General features: G+C 40.3%; 1 protein-coding gene across 1 annotated transcript in view; it reads right to left on the bottom strand.

Annotated features, from left to right (window-relative positions):
* The window catches only part of PPP1R21 (protein phosphatase 1 regulatory subunit 21), a 557069-nt gene that overhangs the window by 287846 nt on the left and 252596 nt on the right, over positions 1-16627 (bottom strand). The window contains exon 12 of the mRNA XM_053712717.1: positions 12926-13062. Within this exon, the coding sequence (XP_053568692.1) occupies positions 12926-13062 (137 nt within the window). The remainder of the gene's footprint in view (positions 1-12925; positions 13063-16627) is intronic.

The raw sequence follows: 16627 nt of genomic DNA, 5'->3' as shown, positions 1-16627 counted from the left end.
AGAGGAACAAGAACTATCACACCAATGGATTCCAGATCCAGGACTGATTGAAGAAAAGCCTAAGCCCCTGATAATCAGAAAAAAAAAAACTTACCTTCAAAAGATTCATTAGCCTCATGAGAACAAAGGAATATTGCTACTAGTAGAAGGCATATATTGTACTGACCGTTTTAAGCTTATTTGAAAGCAAAATAACTGCCAACATTTCAGACACTGTAGCCTTAATAAACTCTTTAATGCCAGAAGGAGCAATAATACCCATGGAAGCAAGTGTAGCGTTAAAATGCCTCAAAACATTAACCCCTTAGTGACCACAGCACTTTTCAATTTTCTTACAGTTAAGGAGATGGGGTATTTTTACATTTCTGCAGTGTTTGTGTTTAGCTGTAATTTTCCTCTAACTCATTTACTTTACCCACACATATATTATACAGTTTTTCTCGCCATTAAATGGACTTTCTAAAGATACCATTATTTATATCATATCTTATAAATTTCTATAAAAAAATGATAAAAAAAATGGAAAAAAAACACACTTTTTCAAAATTTGACCCCCAAAATCTGTTGCACATCTACACCCATGCTAAATAGTTTCTAAATTTTGTCCCGAGTTTAGAAGTACCCAATGTTTATATGTTCTTTGCTTTTTTTTGCAAGTTATAGGGCAATAAGTACAAGAAGCACTTTGCTATTTCCAAACCATTTTTTTGTTCTCAAAGTTAGCGATAGTTACATTGTAACACTGATATCTGTCAGGAATCCCCGAATAACCCTTCACATGTATATATTTTTTAAAAGAAACAACCTAAAATATTAAACTTGGGGTATCCAGTGCTCAGATTACCCGAGGATGTGTCAGGCACGTCCTTGGTCCTTAACTGACACCCTTTGTAGGACATGCCTGACAAATCCTTGGTTGCCAAGGGGTTAAAACAGGTATTACATAAATATTAAGAAGGGGATACCTCAGCCTGTTTACAACAAACACACATAATATTGGTAGAAAGGTGTTCAGCAATTTCAGTTTCCAAAGGAGGATGGGAGAGAGATTCAGAGGATTCTATAGTGAAAAACACAGAGAAAGAACCCCAAATAACAAATGAACGCTTAGGGAATGAGTATACAATATTCTCTCTTGGAATTACAGCTATAGCTGGAAGCGCCCAAACAAATGGCAATTTAAAAGTAACAAAAAAGTGACAAACAAGTACCCCATGCAGGCACGCATACGCACTTGTGAGTGCACACCCCTAAGCACGCACCCAGGTGCCCCCACAAATGCATCCACAAGCACACGAGTAGCCAGAAGAAAAAAAAAACGGATTTAAAATCTGATGTATAATACAAAAGAGGTTTAACTCAAGAGAGCAACTTATATATGATATAGCAGGAAAACCAGTCCTGTACTGAAAACATATCAGCAGAGGAGTTAACTGTAGACCCAAAAGGAGGAGGCAAAAGACAAGAATAGGTAGGAAAACCATATCAGGACCGAAGGAAAACCTGGAGCCCACCGTCAGGATGGAAAACTAACTGTCCCAAGGAAAAAGAGCTCACTGTGAAACACAGAACACAACTGACAGAACTTGCTAGTTCCAGCACCAGGGCAGCAAGCTGACCCTAAGTCTTCAAGGGACCCCATTCCACAGAGACTGCCGAATTATCAATGGAAACTCCCGCCAGGAAATCCAGCCCTCAGAGACATCCAACACCAGCAGCAATGCAACCAGTTGAGAAAGGAACACCTGTGAACACCCCCCCCCCCCCCCGGGAGGATAGCAGGGTCAAGAGCAAGTACACGGTCAGATCCAAGAGAGCAAACAGATCTCCGACCTCCCCTCTAAGGGACAGACCCAAACTCCCCTCAAGAAGAACGGAGGTCCTAAGAGGAACCAACCTATTTAAGAACCATTCTGAACAATTACTAGCAACTGCCACGATATAAGGCTTGCAGGCACACCGACCAGGTGCAAGTAGATGCCGCTAGTTTCAAACTGCAAACCATCCACTTGCTAGACAGCAAAAGCTAAACATCAGGCTACTACAGCTGGCTCAACCTTAATGCAAAAGTTGCCCCTGGCGACAAACGCAGATCCACCTGAAGGCAGCAAACTAACTTTCAGGCCGATACCAAATCTCCCATGAGATATAAAACCAACCCTCCAAGGGAAAAGCAGACATTCTAAACCCTAAAGCTTGAAACTAAACCGCCCAGGACCGAGTGCAGCGACCCGGACCCCAAAAACTCAGACAAGAGACATGGCCCTAGGTCAGACCCCTCGAAACCAGGAACAGGCTGTATGCTCTGAGATACCACCATGTTGCCTCATATGGAGAAGGGCATTCTAGGTAGAGCATTCCACACCCCCGTGGCCTTGAACATTGAACGCTAGCAAGATACTCAGACCAATATCATAGAAGACATCTAGACAGGCCCCAGAGATGGCAATTCGCACCCGTAGGTGGAGCAGAACCCTGGATCCTCCGCTTACAACCCCAGAAACCAAGAGCTCCCAGATTTTCTAGAGCAACTCCAAGTCCAAGGACCCCAGGGTTTACCAGAGACAGGTTCTTTAAAAAATGGAGACATACCACAGTAGTGGGATTCAACACGCCACCCTAACCATGTGGGCAACTAGGTGACCCACTAGGCTACACCGGCGAGCGTAATATGCCCCTTAGATGGAAGTCACAGATCCTCACAGGATCAGCCTCCCAGAAAAACCTGTACCAGAAATAACAGACAACCCAAGAAATCCTGCTGAGAAGTGGAACAGAGGTGGTTGTCAAGAAAAAAAGGGAACAAAACCAACCCCAGCTCTCCAACTTATGAAAGTGTGCGAGAAACTGAAAAAAGGGGGAGACGTACATACCCGAACTCCCGGATTCAGATAACCAGACCACTCAAGAAAGGAGAACCAGTTCCCGCAACCTCATGGAGTACCTGCGACTAGGTCACAAGAAAAACAGACACCCGGAAAATACCAAGATTGAAACGAAAATCGTTATACAAACTGGTACCCCAACTGTCCCGCGGTCATCCTGACCTCCAAAACCCTTTGGGAATGGAGAACCGAGGCAAAAAACAACAACCTGCAGGACCCACAAGAAATCGTAGACGGATCATCACATAAGGGACGGCAGAGGACCTATACAATCCCTCCGACACTCTGTTCATCGAGAAGCAAGTTGACGTATAAGAAAACGAAACACCTCCTCAATTAATGGATAAGTAAACAACAAACGAACACTTCAACAAGTGAACGATTCAATACCCGACAGGATAACCGGCACCCCGGGGGTGACATGAACCCTAAGGAACAGCAGCTAGCGCCCGACCAGTACCTGCCTGGTACAAGGAACACCTGAACTGTCCAAGGTCCAAGAAAAAGCGAAGCCCCAAAGGGATCGATAAACTATAATCAAAACTTAGTTCTGATATATAAAACGTGCAGCTTCCAAAGAAGTGCGCACGCGACCACAAAATCGCAAGTATCAGTTCCCGAGAAGAAATGTTCCCAAATGGAAAATTATAGCAGACATGAGCTTCTTAAAACAAATCAAATATATCCTATCTGGATTTAAATAAAATTTAGGCAGCACCCGAAGGTGAACGCCCAAGAAATACAGCACGCCAACCGGACCAGCCGATTAGAGGCCCCATCCTCCCAAGCTCAGAACTGGAACAGATACTCAAAGAAAAGAAAAACGGAGACGTTAAAGAGATTGTCTTCATCCCTACACGTCTAACCCAGCCAACCATCCGGCACCGCAGACCGAGGATCCCTTGGCCGAGTAGGACTGGTATCTTCCAGCACCGCTAAAACATGTCTTAGTAGGAAACCAAGACGTGCCAGTCTATAACAGAAGGCAAAATGTTACCCCGCCAGATCAATGGACGATCCTGGCCCCGAGGGTGGGGCCCCTCAAGCCTCAGAGGCCATAGCTTCCCCAGAAGGTCTAACTGACTCAGGCGATCCCGCGCCCGACAAACCCCGGTTAACAGAACACGGACAGTATCTTAAAAACACTTCTCTAGGAAGATATAAATGCACCAGCGCCATAGATATGGCCATGCGGAACCATGCTGTAACCTCTGGAGGAAACAAGCCACCTTCTGGAGAAGGAGTAACGGCCCTAGAGACACCTGCTTGCGTAGAAAAGGAAGGGTCTGGGACATGCGCCTCTTTGGGACATAGAATCCTCAGGGAAAGAGAGTTCTCTAGAATGGCAATCGGGTCAAAACTGATGGGCATGGATAACCCTGGCCATTTCATACTCTTTGCCTGCTATTGTGTATCACTACACAATAGCAGACAAAATCACATAGCAAACATGATTAAAGTCCCCCCTGTTCAATAACCCCCCACAGGAGATATTAACCCTTAATTCCATAAGATAAAAGGAGTACTACTGGGACCCCGACTTCTTTCGTTAACATTACATTCCCATATTGAAATAAATTAAATGATCTTACCGGAATCTACGCCGTGGAACAGGAACATGGTCCTTCAAGTGTGACAGAGAGTAGCATCGCTTCTGACATGTACTTGAGTGAATAAAGGCAGGCAGCGAAACTCGTCAATGCCGTTTGCCAAGAAGCTGTTAACATGAGTCGGGACGGTTTCGCAGAGATGACATCCCCTGCATCTACGGACTCTAACTTTCATCCATGCATTCACTGAGAGGCTGATAGGATTACTTAAAACTCCAGTCCCATTTCGAAGAGTACTACCCTCCATAAGAGACTATCTTCAAACTTCTGATACTTCTCTGCCAACCACCTGTGACGAAAGGCAAAGAATGACTGGGGGATGAGGGAAGTGGGGAAGGTATTTAAGCTGTTGGCTGTGGTGTCTTTGCCTACTCCTGGTGGCCAGGTTCTGAATTCCCAAAAAGTAATGAATGCAGCTGCGGATTTTTCCCATTTAAGAAGAAAATAAGGCACACACCAAACTCCTCAAACTTCCCTGTTGACAAACGCTGCACTCTGAAGGGAAAAGGGCCTCAACTCAGCCTGAGAACCCCTTTCAATGAAAAAAATATTTGCACATCCCAATTATTCACCTTCCTCCAGGGAAGGCAAAGATAAGGCTAACTACCATAGAGGTGGGAGGGGTTATACAGAGCTCTTGGGGTTTGGGAATCTTTGCCTCCTCCTATTGGTAGGGAAGTAATGGAGTATAGACTCTTACCATATTTATGAAAGAAACTGAGATACAAATAAAGGATCCACAGCTCTGAAGTGGCAGACTACACAGAGTGAGACCCTCAAGTGCGGAATCGTGTAGCATGTAAAAATATGTTGCATCACTCATTTTCAAACTGCCTCTAGAAGCAATATCAGCACAATAACTGAGGATCGTGAGCTTCATGAAATGGGTTTCCATAGCCAATCACCTGTACACAAGTCTCACTTCAACATGCATAATGCCAAGCGTCAGCTGGGGCAGTGTAAAGCATGATGCCACTGGGCTCTAGAGCAGAGGAAAGTGTTCTCTGGATTTTTAAATCACTCTTCACGATCTGGCAGACTGAGGAAAGAATCTGGGTATGGTGGATGCCAGGAGAATGATACCTATGGTAATGAAAAGTGCCTACTGTTAAGTTTGGTCTGGGGCTGTGTTTCGGGCTAAGTCCCTTAGTTTCACTGAAGAGTCATCATAATACTACATGATACAAATATATATTTTAGACTATTGGGTTTTATTCTAGTATGACAGTGCCGCAAGTGCATAAAGCACATGAAGACGTAGTTTGATGAGTTTGGTGTGGAGGAACTCAAGTTGCACAACACACACCTGTGATCCAGATCTTCTCAGTCAACATTAGTGGCTGACCTCACAAATGCTCTTTTGGGTGAATAAGCACAAGTTCCCACTGACACACTCCAAAAACTTGTAGTTAGCCGTCCCAGAAGTGTGGCAGCTGTACTAGTCGCAAAGGTAGTGGGGGCAACTTCATATTTATGCCCATAGTTCTGGAATTTGATGTTCAATAATCTCATATAGGTGTGATGATCAGGTGTCCACATACTATTAGATATATAGATATATCTATATCTATATCTATATATATATATATATATATATATATATATATACGCAGTATACCACAAAAGTGAGTACACCCCTCACATTTTTATAAATATTTTATCTTTTCATGTGAAAACACTGCAGAAATTACACTTACCTACAATGCAAAGTAGTGAGTGTACAGCCTGTATAACAGTGTAAATTTGCTGTCCCCTCAAAATAACTCAACACACAGCCATTAATGTCTAAACTGTTGTCAACAAAAGTGAGTACACCCCTAAGTGGAAATATCCAAATTGGGCCCAAAGTGTCAATATTTTGTGGGGCCAACCTTATTTTCCAGCACTGCCTTAACCCTCTTGGCATTGAGTTCACCAGAGCTTCCCAGGTTGCCACTGGAGTCCTCTTCCACTCTTCCATGACGACATCACAGAGCTGGTGGATGTTAGAGACCTTGCACTTCCCCACCTTCCGTTTGAGGATGCCCCACAGATGCTCAATAGTGTTTAGGTCTGGAGACATGCTTGACCAGTCCATCACCTTTACCCTCAGCTTCTTTGGCAAGGCAGTGGTCGTCTTGGAGGTGTGTTTAGGGTCATTATTATGTTGGAATACTGCCCTGCGGCCCAGTCTACGAAGGAAGGGGATCATGCTCTGCTTCAGTATGCCACAGTACATGTTGACATTCATGGTTCCCTCAATTAACTGTAGCTCCCCAGTGCCGGCAGCACTCATGCAGGCCCAGACCATGACACTCCCACCACCATGCTTGACTGTAGGCAAGACACACTTGTTTGTATTTGTCACCTGGTTGCCGCCACACACGCTTGACACTATCTGAAACAAATAAGTTTATCTTGGTCTCACCGGACCACAGGGCATGGTTCTAGTAATCCATGTCCTTAGTCTGCTTGTATTCAGCAAACTGTTTGCAGGCTTTCTTGTGCATCATCTTTAGAAGAGGCTTCCTTCTGGGACGACAGCCTTGCAGACCAATGTGATGCAGTGTGCGACGTATGATCTGAGCACTGACAGGCTGACCCCCCACCCTTCAGCCTCTGCAGCATTGCTAGCAGCACTCACACGTCTATTTCCCAAAGAAAACCTCTGGACATGACACTGAGCATGTGCACTCAACTTGTTTGTTCAACCATGGCGAGGCCTGTTCTGAGTGGAACCTGGCCTGTGAAACCGCTGTATGGTCTTGCCCACCGTGCTGCAGCTTAGATTCAGGGTCTTTTCTTATAGCCTATGCCATCTTTATGTAGAGCAACAATTCTTTTTTTCAGATCCTCATTTCTTTGCAATGAGGTGCCATGTTGAACTTTCAGTGACAAGTATGAGAGAGTGTGAGAGCGATAACATCAAATTTAACACACAAGGAAATGGTTAAAAGAGGATAACCATAATCCAAAACTATGCATAAAGAGCACTCTAGGCCCTGACTGAAAGGTGATTTTCCAAGAATAGGATAAATAAACCACCTATAATTTACTTATTGAGAATTATATATTGGGTTATGACAGACCAACAATGTATTAACCATTATATACATATCCCCTGTGGATCCAAAGCTGAAGCACTCACGCTACTTTCACATAACAGCATGACAGGTACGAATCACATTCATACCTCATTTATATGAATTTTTCACATCGTCTGTAGCAGTTTTGTGAACTTCATTACTTCACTAACTATACAGTTTGAGTAATAATAATATATTTTTTCTCTTATTAAAAAGGCGTGTGTGGAGTATTATAATATTATCGCTGAGATCACAGTCTATACATGAATTGATTTAGGCAGAACCTTTTTACTAGTGATCTCATTTATTCTGTACATCTGGTATCTATACCGGGGGAATTTTTAATTTGTATGTCATTTAACCAACTATGTTTGTTTTTTTAATTCAACAATAAAAGTTATATTTTATTTATCCTATTCTTGGAAAATCACCTTTCAGTCAGGGCCTAGAGTGCTCTTTATGCATACTTTTGGAATATGGTTATCCTCTTTTAACCCTTTCCGTGTGTGTTAGTATTATTGTATATATGCATGAGCAACATTTCCTGTACACATTGGGAAAACCTACTTGTTGTTCCCTAGATTTATAATAGAAATCAAAAAATATTTTCTGATAAGGAAAAGCCTGTTTTTGACCCAAATTTAACACACCTGCTCCCCATTCACATCTGAGACCTTGTAACACTAACAACTCACATGATACCGGGAGGGAAAATTGCTTATTGGGCCCAATTTGGACATTTCCACTTAGGGGTGTACTTTCTTTTGTTGCCAAAGATTTAGACATTAATGGCTGTGTGTTGAGGGGAGAGCAAATGTAAACTGTTATACAGGCTGTACACTCACTACTTTACATTGTAGCAATGTGTCGTTTCTTCAGTGTTGTGACATGAAAAGATATAATAAAATATTTATAAAAATGTGAGGGGTGTACTCACTTTTGTGGGATACTGTATATATATATATATATATATATATATATATATACACACACACACACATATATATATATATATATATATATATATATATATATATATATATATATATATATATATATATATATATATATATATATATATATAAAAAACAAAAGGATAGTGAGAGAGGGAACAGAATCCCCTAACTCACCCTATAGCGCTAATGTAAAGTAATTAAAGTGCCAAAAGTATGTAAGGCACCTCTATACAATAATCTAGCTGTGAAAAAATTACAGCCAATCGCTAAGATATAGAGGAGTCCCTTCACACCTCTAAAATAAAATGTAAAAAACAAGATTGTGGATTGCGCAAAGTAAAACAGCTAATACACTCTATTTAAAAGTTAATAAAGGCAGGCAAAGAAACTGTAAACCTGTAGACAGTTATACCATAAAGAGCAAATCTAAAAATGGTGATATAAATATATGGTAAAATAAACAATGTGATGCACAGTCCCAAAAGATGGAAGAATGAAATCTGTATTTAAATCTTCATCAATCTCTCCCCCTTTAGATGTGCACTTACTTCCAGTAACCTCAATCCTATGAGGTAAGAATGTAGCAATGTCACTGATGGGCTTGGCACCTGATTATTAACATCAGTGATCGAGTCTTGACAGAATCTGAAATTCAATTACTGAACAAAGGACTCAACTTTGTACCCACTAAAACTCATGATCCTTTTGACTTGTGGATCGATCAACAGAAATTCCAGCGGTCACTGAGACTCAAAGAACATTTCAGCAACAGTATGAACCCTGAAACAGGCACCTCATTTCGCAAGGCCAGCAAATTTGATCCTAAGAGCTACAATACCAGCATCAAAATCTACTCACGTCTGGTGAATTCGGAAATTGCTGGGGCACCCAAACCAAGATTTAGGAATAACTTGACAAAAGAAGGATTTGTATCAATCAAGACGTTGGCCACAGCCCAGCGGATAAAGGGGGTGCGACCGTAACCATGAATTATTCATATTATCAAGCCGAGATCAGGGAACAACTGAGCGACACCACGAATTACAAACCGTTACAAAGAAACCCAACCAAGGAGTTTCAGAAGGAAATTGAAACCTTGGTTAAGGAGGGTGTAATGCAAGGTTATATAGATGAAAAAATTGGAAGGTTCCTGACAACTGAATATCCTATATGCCCCATATTGTACACCCTGCCGAAGGTGCATAAGAACCTATCCCACCCTCCAGGGAGACCTATCGTCTCTGCTCGGGGTTCAATCACATCCCCGCTATCCCAATTGGTTGATTTTTTTCTACAACAATTTGTCAAAAATATGAGATTGTACGTAAGGGACTCCATGGATCTCATTGAGAAATTGAAGGGTCTGAGGATGGAAGACAACTGGATTTTGGCGACGGCAGATGTCAATAGCCTCTATACGGTTATACCGCAACAAGAGGGCATCAAAATAGTAGCAAGAAGATAGGGCACCATGGTTCTTCCTACTGGCTGGGTCCCCTCCTCCATAGGGTTTCGAGAGGTTATGACTGATAATAATTTGTTATGCTTAATTTGTGCTTTTGTATATGAGGCATGTATAACCATGTTCAATGACCTAATATATAGTAGAGATGGAATTATTTGTCAAATGTAAACTATACACTGTAAAACTCAAAAACTTTTGTTCATAAAAAATGGTAGCAAGAACTTTGAGCAGATACCCATACGTGGGTCCTCCAGCACATTACCTACTGCAGATTGTAGAGTTGAGTCTCAGGCTGAATTACTTCAGGTTCGAGAATTCGTACTACTGCCAAATAAAGGGAACCGGCATGGGTTCGAACGTTGCCCCCTCATTTGCGAACCTCTACATGGAACACTATGAAGAAGAGGTCATGAGGGTATTCCAGATGGAGGAAGTAAGAGTATACCAGCACTACATAGATGACTTGTTCATCGTGTGGGGTGGCTCGAGTGAATCTCTACGGAAATGGTTTGACCAACTAAATGGATTGAATCATCCTATCCAGTTTAAAATGTGCTGTAGTGAAGAAAAGGTGGAATTTCTTGATTTGTGCATCTTTAGAGAGGGCATGACTGTAGAAACAACGCTATACCAGAAACCTACAGATAAGAACTCTGTATTACACGCACACAGCTGCCATCCATCATCTCTACTCAGGGCCATACCCCGGGGCCAGATTTCAAGAGTAAACAGAAACAACAGCAACACTGATGTGATGAAAGTGCAACTCCAAGACATGGCAAAGAAATTCCTGGCAAGGGGCTACAAATGGGATTATCTCCTGGAATGCATGAGGGAACAGGATGATCCCAACAAGAGATATGAGAGAGATAACACCAAAAGGATGACATTCGTAACGAAATACTGCCCGGACACGAAGAACGTAGGACAGTATCTAAGGACCCACTGGCACATCATCAAGGATGATACCAGTCTACCATTTGGCGAGTGGGGAAGTCTCAGAGTGGGATTCAAGAGAAACCGGAACTTGAAGGACCAACTTGTGGTGACGGACCCAAAACATTGCTATGACAGAAAGACCTGGTTATCTTCTAGCAAGAAAGGATGCTACTGCTGCAACGGATGCACTACCAGTCATTTGATGATCCCTGGGGCTACATTCCGTCACCCCGATACAAATTTATGCTACAAAATCCAATTCTATCTTACCTGCACCACAACCTACGTGGTTTATCTAATTAACTGTCCATGTGGTTTGTTCTATGTGGGGAAAAAGGTTGACGATGTCCGTACAGGCATGGCCGACCATAGATCAGCCATTAGGACAGCCATCAAGAATCACGGGAGTGATCAACCGGTGGCACACCATTTTGCCACCAGTGGACATAGTGTACAGGATCTAAGATTTAAGATTATCGACCATGTTCCCATCCCCCCAAGGGGTGGTGATAGGGACAACAAATTATTACAACTAGAATCCAAGTGGATCTTCAAACTCAACACTATACGTCCGAGGGGATTGAATGTGAACTTGGACTGGCACTGCTTCCTGTAATTGAAGTGCTCCATACAATTGAAGAGGATGACCGTGCAGAATCTCTACTGAATAGAACCCAGTGATAGATGAGCTTGAAACTTTTACATGGCATGGCCTATGAGAGTTGATGATCCATTCGTTACTCTTCACTCTCTCCGTCTCTTTTTCCTTTCCTTCCTCTTTTTCTCCATTTTCTGCTGTTTTTCCTTCTTTTTTTCTTGTCTTTCTTCTTCTTTCTTGTCCTGATTTTCCTTCTATTCATGTTCTATGGTATTGATACTTATTTTTATCTTTATTTATTATTTATTTATTATTTATTTCATTTTTATTTTTACTTTTATTTTTATATTTATATTTATTAATATTTTTATTTTATTTTTTCCTTATTTTTAATTTTAAGTGCTAGTGTGTATTGTCCAGCTGCAAGGTTAGACTGCCTTGGGTTGTACACCCACACACACTTCTTATTCACTTCAGTACCGTAGTTAACAGTATTGGTCTATTGCAACATTTGTTTAATGTACTGTAGCATTGGTGACACCTGCCCAGACATTCTGTAGGTCTGGACATCCTTTTCATGTGTGTGTATCAGTAGCGTGGTTGCGCAACATTGCTATGGCAACCATCTACTCTGTGCAACCAGGTGGCTTATGACGTCAACACACTGAGCCGGGTGTGTGCGTCCTGTCTCTAACGGTCGACAACACTGAGCAGAAACTGAGTAGAAACAGGTACAATGACTAGTAATAATCTGAAAGTTTAACGTTTTTACGGTACTAGGATGACCATTAGACACATAGTAACCCATTGCCATAGACTATGTTTGATACCGCAAGTGTATTTATATCCCTTAGGATTCAATCAGAATCAGGATTAGATATTTTGGTTTGTTGCTTTACTGTTAACACTTGTGTTGTATGTGAAATTCATTGCTATTGAGGATCACCATGTTAACCATTTTTGGCGCAATTTTTCACTGGGGGAGGGGTTTGTTTGGCTTTATTCTCTGGTTTGGCTTTATTCACTGGTTTGGGTTTGTCTGAGGAAGGGGAGTGTGTCCCCGAAACGTCATGCTTGATAATAAATATTTGATGAAAAGACCAGTGAGTGCCTTCCTTTACCTTGTATACTTAACTGCTGGCACCCTGGCACCAAGGAACTTTGAAAGTGAGAGTGCTCTCTATACTTTATATATATATATATATATATATATATATATATATATATATATATATATATATATATATATATATAGATCCAGAGAGAAAGAGAGAGAGAGAGAGAGAGAGAGAGAGAGAGAGAGAGAGAGAGAGAGAGAGAGAGAGAGAGAGAGAGAGAGAGAGAGAGAAAGAAAGAAAGAGATATTACACATACAAGCGTTCTTTTATTTAATAAAGCAATACTCACTTGGTAAGGCAAGGAGACTGATATACGTTTTTAGCTTGTCAAACACTGCAGTCAGCTTTTTCATGTCCCTGTGTAGTTCGAGATTTGTCTCCCGTAAAGAAGGTGTGCAAAGTGAAAACTCACATTCCTCTTCCAAGCTAAAAATATAAAAATATGGATTTACCATGTTTACCATAAATACAAAGAACATCACACGTTTCACCTTCAAACATAATTTTATTCTTATGAGAAAGAACTTTATTACTAACAACAAAAACACACACACACACACAAGTACCCCCAACAGTCCTGGTTTTCAATATAGCTGAACTAGAGCACAGGTAAAATAAAATCAGCTGAACAGTAACCATCCTGCTCTATTTCACATGTGCTCTAGTTCAGTTATAATGAAAACCTGGACTGTTGGGGGTACTTTAGGATCTACAATATAATGCCAAAGTCTTAAGGACCCTCAACTCACCTTTACTGCCAGAAAAGCTTTAGTTCCTCACTACCGTAGTAAACACAAATGCACCAGAAGGACAGCATATTGGCTGGTAATGGTTTCCCACAGATAAAGATGTCACAGTTTTCTAGGAATGTTTTTCCCCCTGTCTGTAAACAATCTAACGATCCCTCCACATTTGGGAGAGATATGTTTGTATAAACAGACATATGTTTCATACTGGAGGCAGACATGCAATCATTAGCTATTTTTTTATTTTTTACTTATTTGTGAAATAAAGTTATGTTATTTTTTAATAATGTTTAATTATGCACCAATTTATTTGCGTACGTGTGTAGAACTTGAATGCTACACAATCTGCTGTATTAGAAATGTGCAAAAACATATGCCGTTTCCAAAAACACAGCACCTAAAATCACAAAAAGTGGTCTATATTTTACTAATTAATTTAATTGTGTGGAAATAGTTTACCATAATTTATTATTAAATACGTTTCCATTATTTCCTTAAAAGAAAGCATCCTACAAGTGAAGAACAATCCTGAGCCAGTAAATACATTAATATAGTCATGAAAATATCTTAAAGCACTATAAGTCTAAACAGTAATGATATTCCCTTCTAGAAAAAAGAGTGAGGATGGAAGGAAAGAAAATAATTTCACAGATTAATGTGACTCTGAAGATCTTTAAAACAAATATATGACCAATGGCTGAAATTACACATTTATCATTTCTTGGTAAAACGCTTAAATATTCTTGCAACAATAGTTTTAAAACACTGGAAAAAAATCACTTGGATAAAAGTTTTATCATTTTTTTTAATCAACAGAATCCAACTGTCAATACAGAAAAAGACAATTTATGTGGAAATGTCCTTTCAGCTAAATATTGGATGTTACGGCAGAGAAAATGAAATATTATTTATAAATATGCATACAGTGATCTCCTGTGGTGTTAGAGTATTTTTCTATATTACTTCGCAAACATACTTTTCTTATCTGCTTTACATTATTTTTTTATGCACAAAGTATGGTCAAATTTTATGTATGTGTGTACAATGTCATTCTTTATTTTGTCATTTTCCTATCTTCATTTTACTCATATTAAAGTTACCAACTGATCTCTGGCTCTCTCTTTGCCTGGCACCACTGGTCTCGCTGTTAGAGCGGAAAGAAAATCAGACACCTCACAACTATTTTATTTCAGTATTAAGACAATGCGATGTTGGACTCGGTTATTTTCTCAACCCAAATGAAATCTACAAAAGAAGACTGCACAGAATTATAAAGTGAATATTTCCAATTTATAACTCCGTCCTTATTTTAATATAATTTAGTAATTGTCAAAATATTGATATTAAAAACCAGTTTATATATAACAAAGTAGTATGAAATTAGGTTACATTTTCTTGGTAATGGTTTTAAATATAACATTTTAAATACACAAAATACCAGACTGCAAAAAAAAAATAGAAATAAAAAAAGGAGTTAAAATTAAATTAACCAATAAAAGAAGACTTTGGTCTTTATATAAGTGAAGACAGACTCCAAGGATGGCATCCGATGTAATCAGTGAAATGTATGTCCGAGTGAAGTGGTCTATAGAGAGAGGTGGGATGTACGCATCCGGTAGTTTGACTGATTACCAAGCAGAAATCTTTTTGTATGCGGTCCTGTGTGCCCTTTGATTATTGCTTTTACTCATTCTTATTTGTAAATCTTTAATAAATAGCTGTATACTTACATGAGTGTCTGTCTTCACAAAGATCTGGATGCTTAGTGGGAAATTAATGTGCTGATATAGGGCCAAATTATAAGTGGAGAGCAGAATATTGCTTTCGCTAAGTCGATATTTGTGCGCCACTTTGTAATACCAGCGCACGCAAATGTGCGTTGGTATTACAGGTGATGTGCAATGCAAAGAAACCTTGCGTTCGCATTACATGGAAGAATTTGAACAGCCAATAGGATTTCAGTAGCTCTCATCCTATTGGCTGTTTTGAACATTCCCCTTAGCTAGCTATGGTTAAAGCCGACCTGCTACCAAAAGTCGTAGCAGCCATTTTTACCCCTCCCTACTTTACTCCTAGGAGTATTTAATGGTTTATGTTATTGTTTATACTGTTTTATATGTTAATTTACTCATATTTGTTGTCTACCATTCCAGATGCACTAGTTATTACTTACCCTCTATATTTGTCCTCCTCTTCTCCTTCCTTTCTTGGTCCGGTTGGGAAATCATAAGCCCCACACAAGACAAACACCAGGTAAGCCTAATGCTTTCCAAACCATGATGCCATCCTGCAGACGCACAAATCCTAACACCTCATTTATTTATTCCATTCTATTTATCGTAATATAATTAGCCAATTTATCTTACTTGGTTCCCCCTACACGCTTCACAGAATGCCAAAGGCCTAAATTCATCAACAAAATAATCAGTAGCTCTTGCCTGGTTTGGAAAATCAAAGGCTGATATAGTCTTTGTGCAGGAGACCCACTTCCCAAAAGAATGCCCACCTAAATTCTCCAATAGAGATTTCCCCACAGGCTATTTTGCGTCTGGTGTCAGGAAAAGAGGAGTTGGGATCTTAATTCATAGATCATTGCCCTTCCAGCTACATGACGTTGAATCAGACCTAGGGGGCAGGTGGCTCAGTCCAATAACGCTGGCCAACATTTATGCACCCAACACTAAACAAGCAAAATTTCTCCAAAAAGTTACACGCAAAATACTTCAAATCCAAAAAGGGCCTTTAGTATTGGCAGAAGATTTTATTTTGGGTTTGAGCCAAACTTGGATTGTTCTATAGGTCGTTGTAGTACCACTCCGAAAACCCTCTCAGATATGGGTTCTTATATTCATAGCCTTGTTTTGATTGATACGTGGCAGGTTAAACACCCAGAACAGCAATATTACACATTCTTCTCTAACCCCAATAAGAATTATTCCCACATAGATTATATATTTATAGTTCAGCTCATATATAGTTTAACCAGAGAATCGGACATAGAACCAACCAGCTGGTTGGACCATGCTATGGTCACTATCACCCTGAAGTGGACTGACACACCCTTATCTCCATTTGTCTGGAGATTAGACAAATCTTTACTAAAGAATCCTACACTCACTACACGACTGGCAGAAACAATAAAGGAATATTTTAACCTCAATAATACATCAGATATCTCCCGAAATACTTTATGGGAAAGCACTCCATACTAAACAGTACAGGGAATTTTATACGACCACGATACA

The sequence above is a fragment of the Bombina bombina genome, chromosome 4, assembly GCF_027579735.1.
Source record: "Bombina bombina isolate aBomBom1 chromosome 4, aBomBom1.pri, whole genome shotgun sequence".
In the NCBI taxonomy this organism is placed as follows: domain Eukaryota; kingdom Metazoa; phylum Chordata; class Amphibia; order Anura; family Bombinatoridae; genus Bombina; species Bombina bombina.
This window is presented reverse-complemented; position numbering and strand designations above follow the sequence as displayed.